The sequence below is a fragment of the Panthera onca genome, chromosome C1 (assembly GCF_046562875.1).
Source record: "Panthera onca isolate mPanOnc1 chromosome C1, mPanOnc1 haplotype 2, whole genome shotgun sequence".
NCBI classification, from domain to species: domain Eukaryota; kingdom Metazoa; phylum Chordata; class Mammalia; order Carnivora; family Felidae; genus Panthera; species Panthera onca.
In genome coordinates, this window is record NC_138346.1 from 186183190 (window position 1) to 186204364 (window position 21175).

Here is a 21175-nt window from a genome sequence, read left to right on the forward strand (position 1 = left end):
GGTTGTACTTCAACACCTGTCCATCTTTCTTTTTCTTTCTTTCTTTTCTTTTTTTTTTTTTTTTTTTTTGCCTCTATCCTATCTAACCACCTTGGAGTCCCTTTCCCACCTTGCACCTTTCTTCTCTTCTGGTTCAGGATTACTGGGAGAAACTGTGTGTCCTAGGATTAGGAATAACTACCAGGAGCAAGCCTGAACAACTCAAGACTCGTGTCACTGGTAGAGTCGAGCAGGGGACTATTCTCCCAAACGTTTTAGTAACACTGCCCCTAGGATGGGGAGCCTGAGAAGATATCTAGAAGATTTTTAAAGATTCTTCTGGTTTTAGTATGACTCATTGGGTGTGGGAAGGCAAAAACAGGAGGCCAGAGAACGAGAAAAATGGCTGTTACAATGATTCAGGCTAGATATGATTGTGGTTCAATGAGGGTATAAAATGGTAGCAGCAATAAGGATGAAAAAGGGGAGACTGATCAGGTTGGAGACTACTGAACTTGGGTCTGGTTGGCTGAGTGGGAGGCACGTTGGTTTGCAAAAAGATTAAGTATCCGGGTACATAGGATAATACGGCGGGCGCGAGGGATGCCCTTAGTCCAGAATTTACGGCAAGGGCTGGCCGAAGGCGGGGCAGAGCGTGGTGAGAAGCTTGATAAGCCTTCGTGGCGGCGGCTTCAGCAGCTCAACCGCCCCTGGCGTTTCTTTTTGCTGTTTCGCCATGGCGGGCCCAGGCCCGGGCGCGGCTCTAGAGTCCCCTCGGCAGCTGCTGGGCCGCGTGCGCTTCCTGGCGGAGGCAGCGCAGAGCCTCCGCGCCGGACGGCCGCTACCAAAGGCGTTGGCCTTCGTTCCGCGCGAGGTGCTCTACAAGCTTTACAAGGACCCGGCGGGACCCTCGCGCGTGTTGCTACCGGTGTGGGAGGCGGAGGGCCTGGGGCTGCGCGTGGGAGCCGCGGGCCCCGCCCCTGGTACCGGCTCCGGGCCCCTCCGCGCTGCCCGCGACAGCATTGAGCTCCGGCGCGGCGCCTGCGTGCGTACTACCGGAGAGGAGCTGTGCAACGGCCACGGGCTCTGGGTGAAGCTGACCAAGGTACTCCCAGGCCTGCCCTGGGCTCCGCAAAAGACCCCGGGGCCAGGGAAGCTCCAGGCTGTTCTCCTCCCCACCCCCACATTGAGCTGGCATTGCGTTCCGTGTTCTTTGCCTTGGGCTGGGCAGGGCGGGCCGCTGGGCAGTTCCCTGACGGCTGTTCCCATCTTGCGCTTCTTGGCAGGAGCAGCTGGCAGAACACCTGGGCGACTGCGGACTGAACGAAGGCTGGCTGCTGGTGTGCCGACCGGCGGAGGGCGGGGCCCGCCTCGTACCCATCGACACACCTGACCATCTTCAGCGGCAGCAGCAGCTCTTTGGCGTGGACTACCGACCTGTGCTCAGGTGCTGCACTTGAAAGGGCGGAGCTTGATGCCTGATACCTAGGCCGGGAAGGAAGTGTGGCACAGCGAGGGAGGTGGGATGTGGACTGAAGGCGGGGTTAAGAGCAGGAAGGGGCGGCACCTGAATGGAGCTGGGGTGAAGCTTCTGGAGGCCTAAATTGGTGGAGATTGAGCTCTGGAGAAAGCCCACTGGGGGTGTCATTCTGCCCAGTGATGTCTCCCCATCCCACCCCCTACTCTGTGTCCACAGATGGGAACAAGTAGTGGACCTGACATACTCTCATCGCCTTGGATCAAGGCCCCAGCCAGCCGAGGCATACACGGAAGCTGTACAAAGGCTACTGTGAGTGCGCTGGGGTGGGATAGGGAGGAAGGATCTGCAGGTCTGGGCCTGACCTAATTAGGGACTTGGGGTTGCTTAGCTATGTGCCCCCGACGTGGACCTACGAGTGTGACGAAGACCTGATCCACTTCTTGTACGACCACCTGGGCAAGGAAGATGAGAACCTGGGTAGCGTGAAGCAGTATGTGGAGAGCATAGACGTTTCCTCCTACACGGTGGGTGCTGGGACTCCTCCCACCCCAAGCAAGATGTCCTATCTTGCTAGATCCAGAACCCTCACCTCTAAGCCAGGGCCAAACCTGAACCCCACAGGCCAGACTTAGTCCAGCACTGTATTTTGGAAGTCCTGTAGGAATCCCCACTTGCACACATACCAGCTGTGCTTTTGACCAGCTCCATGTATTTTTTTTCTTGTGCTCCCTGGCCCAAAGCACACCTCCCAGTGCAGAGAGTGGGGTAAACACTGACTCCACCTCTCTGCCCCACCCCAGGAGGAGTTCAATGTGTCCTGCCTGACGGACAGTAACGCAGACACCTACTGGGAGAGTGATGGTTCCCAGTGCCAGCACTGGGTACGGCTTACCATGAAAAAGGGCACCATTGTCAAGTGAGTGGGCTCTGAGGTAGGACAGGGTGGGCAGGCCAAGTGCTTATAAGTATACAGAGACCTATGTGTATACTCTGACCACCTAGGAAGCTGCTGCTCACAGTGGATACCACAGATGACAACTTTATGCCTAAGCGGGTAGTGATCTATGGAGGCGAAGGGGACAACCTGAAGAAGCTGAGTGACGTGAGCATTGATGAGTGAGTGAGCAAGCTGGTCTGGGAGGGGATATGGGGCATGATTGTAGTAATGGGGCCTGCCCCCACTTGGAAGCATAAGGTTAGGTTAGAGCCCAGCAATCCCTACAGGCAAGGGGTATTCAAAGTGCCTCACGTCCATCTCCTCAGGACCCTGATCGGGGATGTCTGTGTCCTGGAGGACATGACCGTTCATCTCCCAGTCATCGAGATCCGCATCGTGGAGTGCCGAGGTGGGGCTTAAGGCTATAAGGAGGGAAAGGGAGTGACAGAGTATAGATAGCGGCTAGCTGTTAGTGAGTGTAGAGAAGAAATGGGGTTGGAGTTGGGATGAAGGCTATCAAACTAACTCCAGGATTTGAAGCTTTGGGCCTGAGCCAGGTGGGAGGCGCCAGGTATATGCCTTCCTTAAAGCCATAGAGGTTTTGGGCTCATCTGGAAGAGGAACTGAGTTGGGACCCTCAGGCATCCCAATATTACAGTGATGGATGGAGGAACCGGCAAAGAATATAATAATCAGAGTCAGATGAGTAGAAGGGGCTCACAAAGGTCCCAAGTTTCTAGGGGCTACGGGTGACAAAAGTCTGAGCATCAAAGAGCCATTCTCAGCTCTGAGAACCAAAGAGGCAGTAAGTGCCCTAAGTAACTTTGCTCTGACTCCTTCCCCCAGATGATGGGATTGACGTGCGTCTTCGAGGGATCAAGATCAAGTCATCTAGACAGCGGGAACTAGGGTTAAATGCAGACCTGTTCCAGCCAACCAGTCTGGTGCGATACCCACGCCTCGAAGGCACTGACCCTGAAGTACTATACCGCAGAGCTGTTCTCCTGCAGAGGTGGCTGTGGTCCTGGGCCTGCCCGGCCCGTCCTTTCCCCCCATCCTGAACCTCACATGTCTGTATGAAGGAGGTTCTCAAGGCCCTGTACTGTAAGCTCTTCCACTTCAAGGGTCAGGGCAGCCCCTGGGCCCTGCCTTCTCCTGTCTTTATGTGTTGGGGAGTGAGAGGGTCTTAAATCCATGCTACTTTCTTTAGTTGCATTATCTTTATCCACTCACCCCAGATTCATAAAGATCCTAGACAGTGTCCTACACCACCTGGTACCTGCCTGGGATCACACGCTTGGCACCTTCAGTGAGATTAAGGTGAGCCTGGCCCACCTAGTATTGGTCTCAGCAGTGGGCTCCTCCTTTCTGTTCATGCAAGCATTCACCCTTTTACACAGAGTTCTTCAAACCTACTCTAGGCCTGGACCTTTGCTGGGCTCTGGGAATGTAGGAAAAAAGCCAGACACAGATAGTTAAAATTCAGTGGTAGGCATGCTGTTCTCCCAGATAGTATATGAAATATACAAGAGCTGGGGTGAAGAAGTGACAGTGTGCACAAGGCAGATTGCATGAAAGGTGCATACTGGGAGTTGTTAGCTGCTAGATAACTTAAGAGAAGTATACAGGTAAATGTGAGTATGACCTGGGGATGAGGCTGGGAGTGGGGAGGCAAATAGCAGGCCCTGATAGCAGAGGGCACTATGGGCCAGGCTGTGAAGCAAGGACTATGTCCCAGGTCAGTGAAGCTATTGGAAGGGTTTTAAGTAGGTAATGACAAAGTTTGATTTTTTGTTTTAGAAAGCACTCGCCCCCCCCAACCCCGGTGACTGGACTAAGGGAGAGATGGGAAACAAGGAAGGGGAGGGTCGTGGGGGGGATGAACTAGGCATGGACTAGAACCATGGAATTGGGTCCAGGCATAGAGGAAGGTTCCGGGTCCTGGACAGAGACTGACTGCCTGCCAGTCTTGCTCTGGCCACCTCTCCTCACCAGCAAGTGAAGCAGTTCCTGCTGCTATCACGCCAAAGGCCAGGGCTAGTGGCCCAGTGCTTGCGTGACTCAGAAAGCAGCAAGCCCAGCTTCATGCCACGCCTGTACATCAACCGGCGCCTTGCCATGGAACACCGTGCCTGCCCCTTAAGGGACCCTGCCTGCAAGAACGCAGTCTTCACCCAGGTCTGGACCACTTGGGGTCGGACCAAGGGAGGGTCAGTAAAGGGCCTGGGGGCTGGACCAAGAGGAACCTGAGTAAGGTCTTTGGTCTAAAGTGGGGCCAGATCTTGAAACAGACTTTCCTATAACTCCCTCCCTTTTCCCCTGCCCCCAGGTTTATGAAGGCCTCAAGCCCTCTGACAAGTATGAAAAGCCCTTGGACTACAGGTATGGCATGAGGTTGAGGGATTTGTGCTGGAGTTACATAAACTATATATACCCGCACACTGCTCCTGGAACCCTTCACCATTACCCCTCCGTAGCCCCTACTTCTGGCTGGTGTCCTGTGAACCATCCTGAGCCCTGGCCCAGCATCCACTCCTTCTTACAGGTGGCCCATGCGCTATGACCAGTGGTGGGAGTGTAAATTCATTGCAGAAGGCATCATTGACCAAGGTGAGGCCCTGACAAAGGATAATAAGGGTCCAGCCTTCAGAGTGGTAGAGGCTTCTGGGGTCACGAGCTAACCAAGATAGAAGACCTGCTTATTAACCCTTTATGGGGGCTGGGACTCTTGAATTCCCCAGTGGAGAGCATCTGTGTCATTTCAGGGGGTGGTTTCCGAGATAGCCTGGCAGACATGTCAGAAGAGTTGTGCCCTAGCTCAGCAGACACCCCTGTGCCTCTGCCCTTCTTTGTGCGCACAGCCAACCAGGTAATCTCCTATCTCTACTTCTCAAGTTGTTTCTGCTGTTCATCTCTGCAAACCTCCCAGGTGCTGAACTAGAGAGGGAGCAGAGGAGGGACCGAGTTGCCTGGGGCAGCCTCTGGGCAGACAGGAAAGGAGGGGCCATTCTACAGTCAGGGATCATTCAGGGCCTCTGGTGGAAAGTGTGCAGGCAAGTCTTTGGAGAATCTGGGGCAACAAAGTAGGGTCCATTCCATGCCATGCTGACAGCTCTATCTTGGGGGCAGGGCAATGGCACTGGTGAGGCCCGGGACATGTATGTGCCTAACCCCTCCTGCCGAGACTTTGCCAAATATGAATGGATTGGACAGCTGATGGGGGCTGCCCTTCGGGGTAAGGAATTCTTGGTGAGTAGCCTAATCTGTACCCACATCAGATGAGCCTGGCCCCTGGAAAGAAGAAGAACCACCCAAACCTGGGCAGCCCAATGTGAGAATACCATAGTGATTATTTGTCCCATAGGTCCTGGCTCTGCCTGGTTTTGTATGGAAGCAGCTCTCTGGTGAGGAAGTGAGTTGGAGCAAGGACTTCCCAGCTGTGGACTCTGTGCTGGTAAGTAAGGCCTGGACCTGGTGTTTACTCTGTGCAGCCCCTGAAGATTGCTGCTCCCAAAGGATGTCTTGAACCTTCTCTAACCTCACATGTACTCCTTCTGTTCCCATGGCTTCAACTACTTTCTTTATTCTGGTGACCCCTAAAATCTTACCTCCATCTCCAGCCTCTTTCCTAAGTTTGGAGTCTTATATGCATCTGCCTGCAGGACATCTGCCCCAGATGGAACCTCAGGCTCAGCACTGGGAGTTCATCACCTCCCAGTCTACTGCCTTCTAGGGGTCCCTGTCTCAGAACAGCACCACTACCCACCCTTCCCCATACCAAGGGCCTCAGTGTCAGCCTTCATTCCTCCTTTTCCCTCACCTCCCACATTCTGTTACATCTCCCTCTGGAATCTGTCCACTTCTTCTATTTCACCGCTCTCCTCCTCGTTCAGGCCACTTTCCTTTCTGACACAATCAGTGACTGCAGAGTTGGTATTCCTATGTCCATTCTTACCCATCTGATCTCCTGCAGCCAGAGTAATTCATTTCCCTCCTCTTGTTTAAACCCTTCAGTGTCTCTGCTCTGGGCTTAGGGTAAAATGCAGAACCTGACAAACATTATATGACCTCTGTATGCCTGTCCACTTAGTTCACATTCAGGCTCTAGCCAAACAGATTCCACAGGCCTTTTGCTCTTTCAACCTTTTTTCAAGATGTTCTCTCTCCTGACTTCCTGTGGCCCAGCCAACAATCAGCCATCATTTAGGTTTTAGCTTGGATGCCATTTCCTTCAGGACACCTTCCCTGACAGCCAAAGAAGTGTTGTCTTGATGCTTTCATAGCCCTTGTACTGACCCCCTCACTGCCCTCATTACCTGCATGGGACTGCCTTGCCTGTCTGCCTCTCCTGCTTCCCTGTGAGCATCTTGAGAGAAAACAACATTGTCTCAACAATGAAAGGCTGACCTCCTTGCCTCTCTCCAACCCCCAGGTGAAGCTCTTGGAAGTGATGGAAGGAATGGACAAGGAGACATTTGAGTTCAAATTTGGGAAGGAACTAACATTCACCACTGTACTGAGTGACCAGCAAGTAGTAGAGTTGATCCCCGGGGGTGCAGGCATCATAGTGGGATATGAAGACCGTTCCCGTTTCATCCAACTGGTGCAGAAGACGCGGCTAGAAGAGAGCAAGGAGCAGGTACCACCCAGAGGCCAGGAGAACAGAGAGCTTTGCACAGCTCCTGATAATCAGAGCCTAGCCTAATAGGCTACCAGTACCCAATCCCAAGAACTCTGGCCCCTACCATTCCTCTGCCCTACATTCCTGCGTGTTGGTGGGGTTCAGAGGTGGCCCCTAGTGCTAAACAAACATCATGTCATGTCCCCCATTATCTCTATGAGTGGATGCCAAGTGACTCCACCACACACTGATTTGGGAGTTGTGCCCTCTTCCCTAGCCAGGCCTCTCCCTCCTTCTCCAGGTGGCAGCCATGCAGGCAGGACTGCTAAAGGTGGTGCCACAGGCTGTGCTGGACTTGCTGACCTGGCAGGAATTGGAGAAGAAAGTGTGCGGGGACCCAGAGGTCACTGTGGACGCTCTACGAAAGCTCAGTGAGTGTGGGGCAGGGCAACACAGGGATAGAGGCTTAGGACTAGGTAGGTTGGGACCTAAGAATGAATTCTGACTTTGTCCCCAGCCCGGTTTGAGGACTTCGAGCCATCTGACACTCGAGTGCAATATTTTTGGGAAGCACTGAACAACTTCACCAACGGTCAGTGGAAGAGGGGAGAGTGATGCCTGGGTTCAGACTCCACTTGTAGGATACAGAAACAGGGTAGAAATCGTAGAACCTCCCCCACCATTAGTGCAGGTACTGATTTCCTTCTCCATCCAGAGGACCGGAGCCGCTTCCTGCGCTTTGTCACTGGCCGCAGCCGTCTGCCAGCACGGATCTATATCTACCCAGACAAACTGGGGTGAGTGCAGGTGGCAGGGATAGGGGTCCAAAGGGTCTGTGGCTGGCCTTTGCCCTCTTCCCCCCACACATACTCACATGTCAGACCCCTACCCTGTGCCCCTACAATTCTTTCTAATCTGTGGCCCCTCCACGCTCCCAGCTACGAAACTACAGATGCGCTGCCTGAGTCTTCAACTTGTTCAAGCACCCTCTTCCTACCACATTACGCCAGGTGGGTTTCTTAGGCTCAAACCTAGAGAGTGGGGAGTGGGGGAAGGAGTGGTATCCTAGGATGGAGGAGGACTTCCAGTACTGAAGTGCACAAACTGGAACCCCATCACCCATCACCCCGCGCACTGACCGCACTGACCCTCGTAGTGATGGAAGGACCTCTGCACCTGGTGCTGACCAAGTCTCCGTCTCCCTCAGTGCCAAGGTGTGCGAGGAGAAGCTCCGCTATGCGGCGTACAACTGCGTGGCCATTGACACTGACATGAGCCCTTGGGAGGAGTGAGGCGGCACCAGGGGGCAGCCTCGGGCCAGCAGGACCTTGCCTGCACAGGTCCCACTAGGCGGCGCCCAGGGTGAAGACATGTTCCCTGGACCAGTGGGGTCTGCATACTCCTGACCTGAGCTGACATGCTCAGAAAAAGACAGCACGCCCCTGTGTCTGCTTGGAGTGGGGGTGGTGGGTTGACCCTGGTGGCCCAGCCCCTCAGACCCACAAGCCCTGTGCGTGCTCGGGGTTGCTTCCCGAGTTGTTCATCCTCAGTGAGAGGGAATCCCACAAGCCCAGCACAAGCTGCCAGGCCTGAGCTACTTGAAGGGGGCCTTCTAGCTCCCCACCCCATGGACTTTACTTCAGTTTTTTGTTGTTGCTTTTTTTTTTTTTTTTTTTTTTGCTTCCCCGCCCCCCGCCTTTTGCTGTTTTTCTCTGGCTTCAGCCTGGATTCAAAACTAAAACCTCTGGAGGGTGGTGGAGGCTCCTCCCCAAACAAGGCATTGGAGTAATGGCTATCCTCTTTGGTCACCTGCCCCAAGAATGAAGCAGCAGCTAAGCATCTTCTCACTCACATACTTGTATTTTCCTCCTCTCCCTCCATACCCAAAGTGTGAGCTCTGCCCTCCCTCCAACCCAGTCTCAAACTACAGAGTGCCATCACCTTCTTTGGCTCAGAACCTACATGTTCTCAACGTTAAATCACCACCACCATACTGTATTCAATGCTTCTGCATTGCCTCCAGCCTGATTCCCCATCTGCTCTGTCATCTCCAAGATTGTGCAAGGTTAAAGCCAGTTATGTCCTCTCTGAAATCTTCAGTAGCTCCCTTTCACCCAACTTAAAGCTTAGACTTTAAACCTGCTCCTAAGCCTTATGCAGGTCTATGCCCCAGTGCTCCTCCCTTAAGGGCCTCCATGACACCCCATCAAAGAAGATCTTACACATGGGAAAGTTTAATAAATGGATGTATTCATTCCTTCAGAATGTGTTTATTGGGCTCCAGAGGGATGGCAGAGAAGGTTCTTCTAGGACTTCAGGGCTCTTGGCTGGAAGCCAGGGAGATCATGTGTCAAGTAGGAGTGGTGAGTCTCACAATGACAAACATTAAATTTGGAGATAAGCAGGGAAATAAGGACGCTACTGGGAGAGGGGGCAGTGGTGTGCAAAGCCTGGCCTGGCATCTTCTGGGATGGAGGATGGGAATCCACCTTCAGGAACCAGGTAGGCAGAAGAATTTGACATCGTAAAAGACAAAGCCTTGAGATGGCTGATCAGCCAGGTCAAGCTTTTGACAAAAGACACAGCAGCACAGCTACTCATTCACCCACCACACTGCCTCCAATTGCCACGCAGCTAGGGTGCAGTCTTTAAGGACAAGTACCTGGTGAGAGATCTCCTGAGCTTATAGACCCATCCCCCTCCCCCAGCAGAAGGAGTTGACCTCAAGCATGGTCTCAAGTGAAGTGGCATTCACTCTCCCAATGCTCCTCCATGCTGCCCTGGCTGGGAAACTCCAGGCCTTGGCCTTGAACCCTCCCTCTGGGGCTGTGTGTTCCCCAAGGCCTATCTCCCCATAACTCTGTGTCTAATACCCCAGCTGAGCCTCCCAGGCAGCCCTCATCTTGTGACTCCAATGCCTGTACCTTGGGTGGTCCACAGGAGACTTACCTCCCTCTTGTGGCAGCCCCTTCCTGTCCAGGGAGGTGGAAGGGTAGGAGCCCCTGAGGCTGCCACTCTCATCCAGCTCTGTTCTTCCCAGCAAGCTCCCACCCCCTTGTGCAGCCTGCCCCCTCATTCCACCTATCAGAGGAGCACATTCCCCTTCTCAGGGAAGAGCCTGGCCAGCATGTACCTGCTGGGGCTATTCTTATTTCTGTGTCTGGTACTGGTTTGGCCCCTCCTTTACCAAATTGGACTCACACTGTTTATTTTGTAGCTTGCTTTTCATTCATTCATTCAATGAATGCATCAAGCAACCATGCCAGGCATTATACTAGGCACAATGGGGAAAATGTTGGCTAAACAGATAATTTTTGCTCTCTAGGAATTTAAAGTCTCACGGGAGAGAGTATATTAAATAATTGCATACACAATATTTAATAACATTGGTGTAAGAGTTCCAAAGGAGTAGCAAAGGGTATTGTTAAAAGAGCAGGGTGATACTAACCAGTGGGGCTCAATGGAATGCTAAATCCTTAGGCAGAATAACTGGGCACAAAGTCCAGCCAAGAAACATGTTGAGTCCTGTGTTCCTGGACTATTAAGGGAAGAGAGAGAAGATACTCCAGCCTTAGAAGCTTGTTTTAGGATTTTGCATTGCCAAGCCATGAGGGTGTCAAGCAAGGGAGTGACATGATTAGATCTGCCTTTGGCATCTGTGTAGAAAATGAATTTGAAAAGGAGAGACTAGAGGCAGAAATGATGGTCACTGGGGCAAGGGGCATACTCATTTTAACTGTTATTTTTATTAGCTGCATTTTGTTACATTTTAAGAAATTTTCCTAACTTCTCATTTAAAACCCTCTACTGGGGCACCTGGCTGGCTCAGTCAGTAGAGCATGCAACATTTAATCTCACGGTCATGAGTTCAAGCCCCACATCAGGCATAGAGGTTACAATAAAACAAAACAAAAACTCTGTAGATGGATACTAAGGTTGTCTACAAAATTTTGATATTGAAAACTACAAGTATTCTAATAAACACCCTCACGCATATATCCTTCCATACCTATTTGATTATTTCCTTAGAATAATATCCTGAAATCACCATCAAACTGCCAAATTGCCAGGATGTATCAATTTTACTCCCTTTAGTGTATATTAATACCTTTATTGTGTCAGGTGTTGCAATACCTTGGTTTTCCCAGTCTGTACTTTGCCACTTAATTTCATATTTGTTCTTTCCTGATTTACAAAATTTTAAATTTTTATGAATTCAAAACCCCTATGGAAGAAACTGTATATTGAATATATTCTACGTGAAGTCAACATACTATACTAGTTAAGGGCACATTCTGTAGAGTTAGCATCCCTGTATTCATATCCTGGTTTTTCCACATACTAGCTGTTGACCATGGCCAAGTTTTCTCAGTTTTCTTTTCTTTTTAATGTTTATTTATTTTTGAGAGAGACAGAATGTGAGTGGGTTAGGGGCAGAGAGAGAGGGAGACACAGAGTATGAAGTAGGCTCCAGGCTCCGAGCTGTCAGCATAGAGAGCCCAATGCAGGGCTCGAACTCACGAGCTGTGAGATCATGACCTGAGCTGAAGTCAGACCCTCAACTGACTGAGACACCCAGGCGCCCCTCTCAGCTTCCTTTTCTGAAGCACCTATCCTTTTACTGTTGATTTGATTTGAAATGCTATCTCCTCATAATTTTATGCTAAATTTATATATATATAAATTATATATATATATATATATATATATATGAAATCCTAAAAAAATTTTAAAAAGAAATCATTTTTCACAGTACTGCCAGAATATTAAAATGACATTGCAAGTTGAAACCAAAGAGACCTTAATAGTCAGTGGGAGAAACTACCATTGTTCTGTGACCTTTAAATTTTTTTGTCAAAGCATCAAAAACTTTCTGTCAGTTATAAATGTAGAGGAAAATCAAAATATACTAAACTAATATTTATTTACTACTTTGTAATCTAAAGCATTTAGAGAAATTGAGAACTGTTTTTCTTGCAAAAAACATACCAAAAGTAATTTGAACAATGCTTGCCTCTTTTATTAAAATATGGAACAAGTATCTTCACTATGTTTTGATGAATTGTCATATACCTTTTTAAGTTTGGATCAGCTTCCAACATTCTCTTCTTTGTATTTTACAATCTCATTAAATTTATCTCTAAGAATTCCTTGAATGTGAAGGACTTTTTGCTGGCATAAGTTCCTTTGGAACATCTTCTTCCCTTTTGTCACAAGCATTTTCCTCCTTTATGTAGATAAAGTAGCCTTCACTAAATTCCTCTGGCTGTGTATCTATATTCTCTCATGATAGCAGTACTAACATTCCCACAATCAGCCATTTCTTGTATAACTCCATATGTGTTTAATTGAATTTCACTTCCTGCCTTATCACTTTTCATTTCTTTGGTGCACTTTCATTTTGTTGACCAATTCTGTTATCTTTTTTTTTTTAATTTTTTTAACATTTATTCATTTTTGAGAGACAGAAACAGAGCATGAGCAGGGGAGGGGCAGAGAAAGAGGGAGACACTGAATCCAAAGCAGGTTCCAGGCTCTGAGCTGTCAGCACAGAGCCTGACGTGGGGCTTGAACTCACGAACCATGAAATCATGACCTGAGTTGAAGTTGGACGCTCAACCAACTGAGCCACCCAGGCGCCCCCCGCCTTTTTTTTTTATGTCACATGGGTTTATCACTGGGAGACAAGGAAGCAACACAACTACATTCTTGCCGTCTGTGTATAAACAATTAAGAGATGTATGGTGACTACCAACATACTGAAAGAAGTGACATGATTGTTTCACTGTTCATGATGCATGTTCAAAAAAGTTGATTCTATTTTTTACAGTATTCTCATTGCTTTTGTGGAGGAGAGAATTTTTAGAGGGACTTCACCATTTTTACTGATTTCACCTGTTCATTTTGATTATACTCATAAATTTATTATATAGAAAGTTACAGAGATTTAAATGGGACACAAGTCCCAAATTTCAATAACCTCCATAAAACTCTTAAGACTTTATAGCTGCCAGTGTGGTGTTCTCCTCCCTGTCCCTCTTCCCTAACTTTTTCTTATTTCCAAAGTTTTATCACACTTTAATATGCTGCACAGTTTACTCATTTATTACTTAAATTTATTTATAATGTATGCTACCCCTGCCTGTTGGGATGAGGTTGGATCCTTATTTGTTCACTAATATACCTTATGAGCCTTAAACTGCCCTGGGCACATAGCAGTCACTCAGTAAACAGCTGTTCAATAAGTAAATAAAGTGTAGCTCATAAACCATACTTTCCAATTTAAAAACAAGGAAAATCAGCCCTCTGAAAATTTTGCTTCTAATAAAGGAGAAAAACTAGCAAATTGATTAAATCAGTATTTTTTAATTGTTTAACCATAAATAATCCAGATTCAGACCTTTAAAGCCAACAACAATGAAATTCTGTGTGCTTGAAAGGAAATATTGAAGTCCTAATTAATGAAGTTTCCTTCCAAGCCCTTTATAGAAACACTATAGCATCATTTGCTCTCTAACTTATGAATCTATTAGGCAACTGGTGGGCTTATGTACAAAAATAAAACACAAATATTTTAGGACCTGCAACTGGTTGCCAAAGTAGAGTTTCTCTTTTCATTTTTATCTTTCACTCAGTACTCTAAAAATAATAATTTCCTGCCCCACTGACAAGTCCACAGCCAAATGGAGTAGATGAATATTATGATGTGGCCAGCAAATTCCCAAAGAGAGAACTCTTGCAGACCGTGGGAAGAGTATTTCTGAGCCAAGGCCCAACTTTTGAAAGGTTTCCTTTGAAAGCTGAAAGAGAACTTTGGAGCTTGACCTTCTTGGGCTAGTCCCCACCACAGATAAACACATACATACAAATGTCCCCTGGGGAAGAAATGTGAACAAGAAACAAACATTACAAGGGGCGCCTGGGTGCCTCAGTCGGTTAAGTGGCCAACTTCGGCTCAGGTCATGATCTCACGCTCTGTGAGTTTGAGCCCCACGTCAAGCTCTGTGCTGACACCTCAGAGCCTAGAGCCTGCTTCTGTTTCTGTGTCTCCCTCTCTCTATGCCCTTCCTCCCCCATTTGCGCTCTCTCTCTGCCTTTCAAAAATGAATAAATGTTAAAAAAAAATTTTTAAAGAAACAAACATTATAGGGAACAGTCTTTATTCAGTAAGCATTTATTGAGTACTTCCCATGTAATTAATAAAAATAAATAATAAGAATGAGGCTAAGGATAATATAGATAACAATATAGATTGATTTAGTGAGAAGGAATGTTCAGAAAAAGAGATGTTGTCAGTGACCTGGGCCCTCAACTCCATTTTTCCACCACCACATGGGAGGTCAAGGGAAAATTTATGAGAAATTTTTAATTTACTCAATATTATTTACTTAGTATGTCCCAGGTCCTGTGCTGCTGGGACCTGGGTAGAGAGGAGCAACTAAGATATTGCCTTTGTCCTCCAAGGGCTCCCAGTGTGATAGAGAAAACATAAAAAAGGGATGACAATATTTTGTGATAAGTGCCATAATGTAAGTACTAGAAGCAGTGGGAGGCAGAAAGAAGGAATCCATGAGGCGGCAGTTGTTAAAAGTATGCTCCATGGCGGGGCGCCTGGGTGGCTCAGTCAGTTAAGCGTCCGACTTCGGCTCAGGTCATGATCTCGCGGTCCCTGAGTTCAAGCCCCGCGTCGGGCTCTGTGCTGACAGCTCAGAGCATGGAGCCTGTTTCAGATTCTGTGTGTCTCTCTCTCTGACCCTCCCCCGTTCATGCTCTGTCTCTCTCTGTCTCAAAAATAAATAAGCGTTAAAAAAAAAGTTTTTAAAAAAATAAAAAAAAAAAAGTATGCTCCATGGACCTCTGGGAGTCCTCAAGATCCTTTCAATGGATCTGTCATGTCAAAATTGCTTTCATAGTAATACTGAAATATGATTTGCCTCTTTCATTGAATTGATATTTGCACTAATGGTGCAAAAGCAATGGTGGCTAAAACTGCTGGTGCTTTGGCATGAATCAAAGCAGTGATACCAAACTCTATTAACATGCATTGCATTCTTCACTGCCACACACTTGCAATAAAAATAAAATAATAGTAATAAAATAATAATAAAGCAAAGTTTCATTTAATGTCTTTGATGAAGCAATAACATATTTTTATTAAATCTTGGTCCCTGAGTACATACAAACTATCAAAATTAATGAAGTAAGCCAGTCACTTCAAGGAAAACCACTAATAGTATTTGCTACCAATGATAATATTTGAGCTTAAAAGAGAAAATCAGAAGTTTGGAAAACCTGTATCTGTCATCATAAGCTTACCAGCTTTACAACATGTAAGGATTTTCTGATGAGATTGGTGGTTATATTAACAAATGTAATTTTTAAACTATAATAAGGGGCACCTGGGTGGCTCTGTCAGTTAAGCGTCCGACTCTTGGTTTCAGCTTAGGTCATGATTTCACCATTCATGAGTTCGAGCCCCACACTGGGCTCCACGCTGCCGGTGTTGAGCCTGCTTGGGATTCTCTCTGTCTCTCCCTCTCTCTCTGCCCCTCCCCTGCTTGTTCTCTCTCTCTCGCAAAATAAATAAACATTAAAAATATATTTTAAAATTTATGTATATAATGTATATATACATATATATACATATATATAATGAGTCAACATATGGAATGATGTGCATAATTCAGTGAACCAATATTTTCCAAGTGATCAGTGTGTCAAGTTGCAAAATCATGCATAGGTAAAATGTCCATTTGAAGTGCAAGTATTAGAGTACAACAAGTTCATTAATACAGTGATTTTAGGGGTTCCTGGGTGGCTCAGTTGGTTAAGCGTCTGACTTCGGCTCAGGTCATGATCTCATGATTCAGGGGTTAGAGCCCGCCTCGGGCTCTGTGCTGACAGCTCAGAGCCTCGGACCTGCTTCAGATTCTGTGTTTCACTCTCTCTCTGCCCCTCCCCTACTCATGCTCTGTCTCTCTCTTTGTCTCTCTCTCTCTCTCTCTCTCTCTCTCTCGCAATGAATAAACATTTAAAAAAAACCACAGTGATTCTACATTGCAACAAATCTTTAACAAACTACCACTTATTGAGCTTTGATGTAGTATCAAAGAATATTACCTACAACTATCTGACGAGACTATTAAAATATCTCTCCCTTTCTAATTGTGTATCTCTGTGAAGTGAGGTTTTATCATAGAATACACTCAAAACAATGCATCACAACTGATGGGAGAATCCAGTTGTTTTCTTTCTTTTTTTAAATGTTTATTTATTTTGAGAAAGAGAGAGAGAGCAGCGGGGGGTGGGGGCAGCACAGAGATTGAGAGAGAGAGAGAGAGAGAGAGAGAGAGAGAGAGAATCTCAAGCAGGTTCTGTGCTATCAGTGCAGAGCCTGATACAGGGCTTGATCTCATGAACCATGAGATCATGACCTGAGCCGAAATCAAGAGTTTGACGCTTAAAAAACTGACTGAGCCATCCAAGTGCCCCCCAACTGTTTTCTCTTAAGTCAGATATTAAAGAGATCTGCAAAAAGGTGAAAGCATGGCATTCTTCTAATTGTTTTGTTTTCAAAACTTATGTTTTCATAAAAATGACATTTATGATACCATGTAATGGTATTATTTTTATCTTAAAACTGAATAATGTGTTTTAATTTCTCAGTTTGAGTTTTTAATATGGTGAATATCAATTGATATAATCCATATAAACAAAAGTTCTTTGGGGTCCCCAATAATTTTATTTTTAAGTAATCTCTGCACCCTGCATGGGGCTTGAACTTACTACCTGGAGATCAAGAGTCGCATGCCCCACAGACTGAGCCAGCCAGGTGCCCCAAGGGTCCCCAATATTTTAAGAGTGCAAAGAGCCCAGAGATCAAAAAGTTTGCAAACTGTTGCCCTAAGGGAATAATTTCAAGTCAGTTTAAACTGAAGCAATCCCTCAAGTAGTCAACTACAGGAACAAATTCCCTGAAAATATCTGCTAGTTTAAACATGAGCTTATATTCTGCACAGCAAAGGAAACAACCAACAAAACTAAAAAGCAACCAACGGAATGGGAAAAGATATTTGTAAATGACATATCGGACAAAGGGCTAGTATCCAAAATCTATAAAGAGCTCACCAAACTCCACACCCGAAAAACAAATAACCCAGTGAAGAAATGGGCAGAAAACATGAACAGACACTTCTCTAAAGAAGACATCCGGATGGCCAACAGGCACATGGAAAGATGCTCAACGTCGCTCCTCATCAGGGAAATACAAATCAAAACCACACTCAGATATCACCTCACGCCAGTCAGAGTGGCCAAAATGAACAAATCAGGAGACTATAGATGCTGGCGAGGATGTGGAGAAACGGGAACCCTCTTGCACTGTTGGTGGGAATGCAAATTGGTGCAGCCACTCTGGAAAGCAGTGTGGAGGTTCCTCAGAAAATTAAAAATAGACCTACCCTATGACCCAGCAATAGCACTGCTAGGAATTTACCCAAGGGATACAGGAGTACTGATGCATAGGGGCACTTGTACCCCAATGTTTATAGCAGCACTCTCAACAATAGCCAAATTATGGAAAGAGCCTAAATGTCCATCAACTGATGAATGGATAAAGAAATTGTGGTTTATATACACAATGGAATACTACGTGGCAATGAGAAAGAATGAAATATGGCCTTTTGTAGCAACGTGGATGGAACTGGAGAGTGTGATGCTAAGTGAAATAAGCCATACAGAGAAAGACAGATACCATATGGTTTCACTCTTATGTGGATCCTGAGAAACTTAACAGAAACCCATGGGGGAGGGGAAGGAAAAAAAAAAAAAAGAGGTTAGAGTGGGAGAGAGCCAAAGCATAAGAGACTGTTAAAAACTGAGAACAAACTGAGGGTTGATGGGGGGTGGGAGGGAGGGGAGGGTGGGTGATGGGTATTGAGGAGGGCACCTTTTGGGATGAGCACTGGGTGTTGTATGGAAACCAATTTGACAATAAATTTCATATATTAAAAAAAAAATTGTGGTTTATATACACAATGGAGTACTACATGGCAATGAGAAAGAACGAAATATGGCCCTTTGTAGCAACGTGGATGGAACTGGAGAGTGTGATGCTAAGTGAAATAAGCCATACAGAGAAAGACAGATACCATATGTTTTCACTCTTATGTGGATCCTGAGAAACTTAACAGAAACCCATGGAGGAGGAGGGGAAGGAAAAAAAAAAAAAAAGAGGTTAGAGTGGGAGAGAGCCAAAGCATAAGAGACTGTTAAAAACTGAGAACAAACTGAGGGTTGATGGGGGGTGGGAGGGAGGGGAGGGTGGGTGATGGGTATTGAGGAGGGCACATTTTGGGATGAGCACTGGGTGTTGTATGGAAACCAATTTGACAATAAATTTCATATATTGAAAAAAAAATAAACATGAGCTTTTAAAATGGATGACAGATATGGGGTTGAATGCTGTTCTTAATAACTGGTTCTTACCTCAAAAACATGCTGTAATTCCCAAGGCTTCTGTTTGCTTGAGCTAATAACAAGGAGAGACAGTATCTTGCCATAGAAGGAAAGGGTAGTCAAGTTTCAGGCCTTCTGTAGCCAATCACTCCATGGCTCCCTTTTACCCACATACCTGGTGTCATTCTTTAGGTAAAATAAGTAATTATTTAGTAACTCCACCAGCAGCCTGGAATGAAGAAAAGGCAGAGTAGGAATAGGCTGGTTTTATGGAAATAGTCTCAGGTCTTCCTCCCCTCCCCCCGGACATCTAACTGAGCTCTTATTCTTTGAACTGAAAGTCTGGGAAAAAATTACAAGTCCTGACTGTTGTATCCCCAGCATCTACCATCTAAGACATTGTTTGGCACTTATTAGGCACTCAATAAATACTGTTGAATGAAGTAAAACTCCTTTATTTTTATTGCAGAAATTAGACTCTGTTTCTTAATTTGCAAGGAGCTAAAGCAACACAAGGTTTAAGAGATGGACAGAAAAAGAGGAAGCTTCTAAAAGATTAGGAAACTGCAGGAATGTGTGTGAGAGAGTGGCCATTGTTCTTGTTATCTGCTATAGCTTATAAACCACCCCAAAACTAACTGCTTACAACATCGATTATTATCTCTCAAAATTGTTGGAGTTGTCTAGATACAGGCATTTGAGGTCTCTAATGCAGTTGCAGCCACTTAAGTGGACTCCCTGATTCCAGGGAGTCTATTAACACAGCTATCAGAGTGTCCTTTAAAAACCTGTCATATCATGTTCTTCTTCTGCTTAATTCAAGATCCTCACAATGCCCTACAAGACGTACAAGATCTGAATTATCCACCCTCTCTCCCATTGCCTCTGACCTCTGCCATCATTCATTCTCCACCTGGCTTACTTCCCTTCAGCTATATTGGCCTCTCTACGGTTCTTTGAACACGCAGTCTCTCTTCAAGGCCTTTGCACTTGCTAGCTAGTCAGCTTGGAAGACTCTTACCCAAGATATCCACCTGACTCACTCTCTTCAAGCCATTATTCAGTGTCACTGTCTCAATGAGGTCTTCACTGACACCCCTCCTTCTCCCAGTTTCAATGATTAAAGGTGATTGTTTTCCATACCATAAGAGTCTGGTTCAGAAAGCCGATGTGAGTCGCCACATTAGACATTGCAGACATAGAAAGCGTTGGCAATCTCTGGCCTGCATGAGTATTTGGCTGTTTCTCCGCCCGCTAGCCCAAAACTGCGGCTCCCAATGAGCTCTCTTTTCAGAGTGGTAGTCGGCCATACGGTAGAATGAGAACTCCCTAAAGCAAGAGACCGTGGCTTGTTCCTGTGCAGATTCCAGGAGCCCAGCACTGGGAAACACATTCAATGGGCGTTGATGATTTGTGAATGAACGAAAGGATACAGACCGCCCAGCTTCCTCTTCTCATAGGGCGCGCTTTTTGTATGAAATCTATTGCTCGACGCTCGTCCCTTCTACGCGGGCCTGCCCAGCGCATCCCATCGATCTGTTCGGCCATCGCGCGCCTGCGCTTTTGGACTGGCAGTCGGAGGCGGCGTGGGGTGCGCTGGGAGCTGTTGTGGCGCGCCTGGAGTCGAGAGGTAAAGCTGCGGCGTTAACGCTGTCAGGCCCCTTACGAGCTGGCTGTTGGGGGTGAGCACCGCGGTGGGGGCAGCCGGGCCCCGCTCATATGGGGAAAGCAGGCTCCTCGATCCCGGCCGAGGAAGGCCTCAGGAGGTGGGCGGGGGTGCAGAGCCCTGGAGTCGCCCGCTCGAGTCCCTGCCTGACCCGGCCAAGCAGCTAAGTAGCCGAACTAGAAGGGATCTTGGAGAGAATGTGAGCCAACCACCTTGTGCAACAGATGGAAAGGAGTTTGAGGGAGTGGAGGATCTACTTGAAGTCACAGCGAAAGAGAACCCAGATCCTGGACTACTCAGCACAGTGCCTGAACTCTTTCCACTTCAGCCCTTCATTTATTTATTCTGCCTATTTTTAGTTGTTTAGGGGCAAGCCAATGAAATAGAAATAGGAATGCAATAAAGTCCAGATGAGAGACCCAATTATGATAGTGTTTTATCTTACCAGTGTACAAAAGGAGAAGGCAACGAGTGCCATGATGGAGGCATGTATGAGATGCCATGAACCCCCCACTCTAAACCTTGGGAGGCTAACGAGACTCGTTGTGATTCTTATCACCCAGAGTCGTGTCAGTGACATTGAGGCATTTGACAATCTGTCTGGATCATGGTTAGTTATGTTCATGATTATCGCGGAGAGCAGAAACCTTAGATCCTGGTGACCTGGGGTCTAATGTCCCTTCACGTGTTTGAGCTTGACTTTTACAGGCGGTTGTTGAGATGTTCACAGATGCTTATTCCACAAACACTGATTGAGTGCCAGGCATCTGATGGAAATTGTGTTAGGTACTGAGAATACAGTGTTGACACGGTCCTTGCCTTCAAGGAACTCACGAGATACAGACATTTAAATATATGTGCAATAAAGCCTGGGAAGACAGAGATGATCTGTACATGGTAGAATGGAAGATCCTAAGAGGGAAGGAGTTGCTTCTACCAGGAGGATAGGAGAGGTTAGGAATGTTTTTTTAAGAAAGATGATTCTTAGCTTAAGTAGGTGATTTCTAGGTAAAGGAAAAAGGCAATCTAGGAAGC

General features: G+C 46.8%; 2 protein-coding genes across 6 annotated transcripts in view; both read left to right on the plus strand.

Annotated features, from left to right (window-relative positions):
* Positions 1 to 647: 647 nt before the first annotated feature.
* Positions 648 to 9274, plus strand: HECTD3 (HECT domain E3 ubiquitin protein ligase 3). Of its 3 annotated transcripts, none has more exons than XM_060625241.2 (21): positions 648 to 1084; positions 1266 to 1426; positions 1676 to 1768; positions 1848 to 1983; positions 2260 to 2375; positions 2462 to 2575; positions 2723 to 2805; positions 3243 to 3408; positions 3635 to 3716; positions 4392 to 4574; positions 4726 to 4778; positions 4942 to 5006; positions 5162 to 5265; positions 5526 to 5645; positions 5761 to 5850; positions 6829 to 7035; positions 7319 to 7448; positions 7535 to 7609; positions 7733 to 7814; positions 7956 to 8027; positions 8907 to 9274. In XM_060625241.2, the coding sequence occupies exons 1-21, from the start codon at positions 716 to 718 to the stop codon at positions 9043 to 9045; spliced, it is 2640 nt and encodes an 879-aa protein (XP_060481224.1). In that variant the 5' UTR covers positions 648 to 715; the 3' UTR covers positions 9046 to 9274. The 3 variants fall into 3 exon arrangements, with proteins under 3 accessions (XP_060481224.1, XP_060481225.1, XP_060481226.1); XM_060625242.2 differs by having other exon boundaries at positions 8174 to 9025; XM_060625243.2 differs by having other exon boundaries at positions 8225 to 9025.
* A 10723-nt stretch (positions 9275 to 19997) lies between these two features.
* The window catches only part of EIF2B3 (eukaryotic translation initiation factor 2B subunit gamma), a 122510-nt gene continuing 121332 nt past the window's right edge, over positions 19998 to 21175 (plus strand). For 2 of the 3 annotated variants that reach the window (XM_060623297.2, XM_060623298.2), the window contains exon 1: positions 19998 to 20104. The gene's annotated coding sequence lies outside the window, so the exon portion shown is untranslated. Of the gene's footprint in view, positions 20157 to 21175 lie in introns of all 3 variants that reach the window. The other variant, XM_060623299.2, reaches the window with a different exon arrangement.

Excerpts from the sequence above, each read along its gene's own strand:
- HECTD3 (XM_060625241.2), top strand. The coding sequence starts at position 716 with ATGGCGGGCCCAGGCCCGGGCGCGGCTCTAGAGTCCCCTCGGCAGCTG. Across the intron at positions 1,427-1,675 it reads GACTACCGACCTGTGCTCAG|ATGGGAACAAGTAGTGGACC; the intron begins GTGCTGCACTTG and ends CTGTGTCCACAG. Across the intron at positions 8,028-8,906 it reads TTCCTACCACATTACGCCAG|TGTGAGCTCTGCCCTCCCTC; the intron begins GTGGGTTTCTTA and ends CCATACCCAAAG.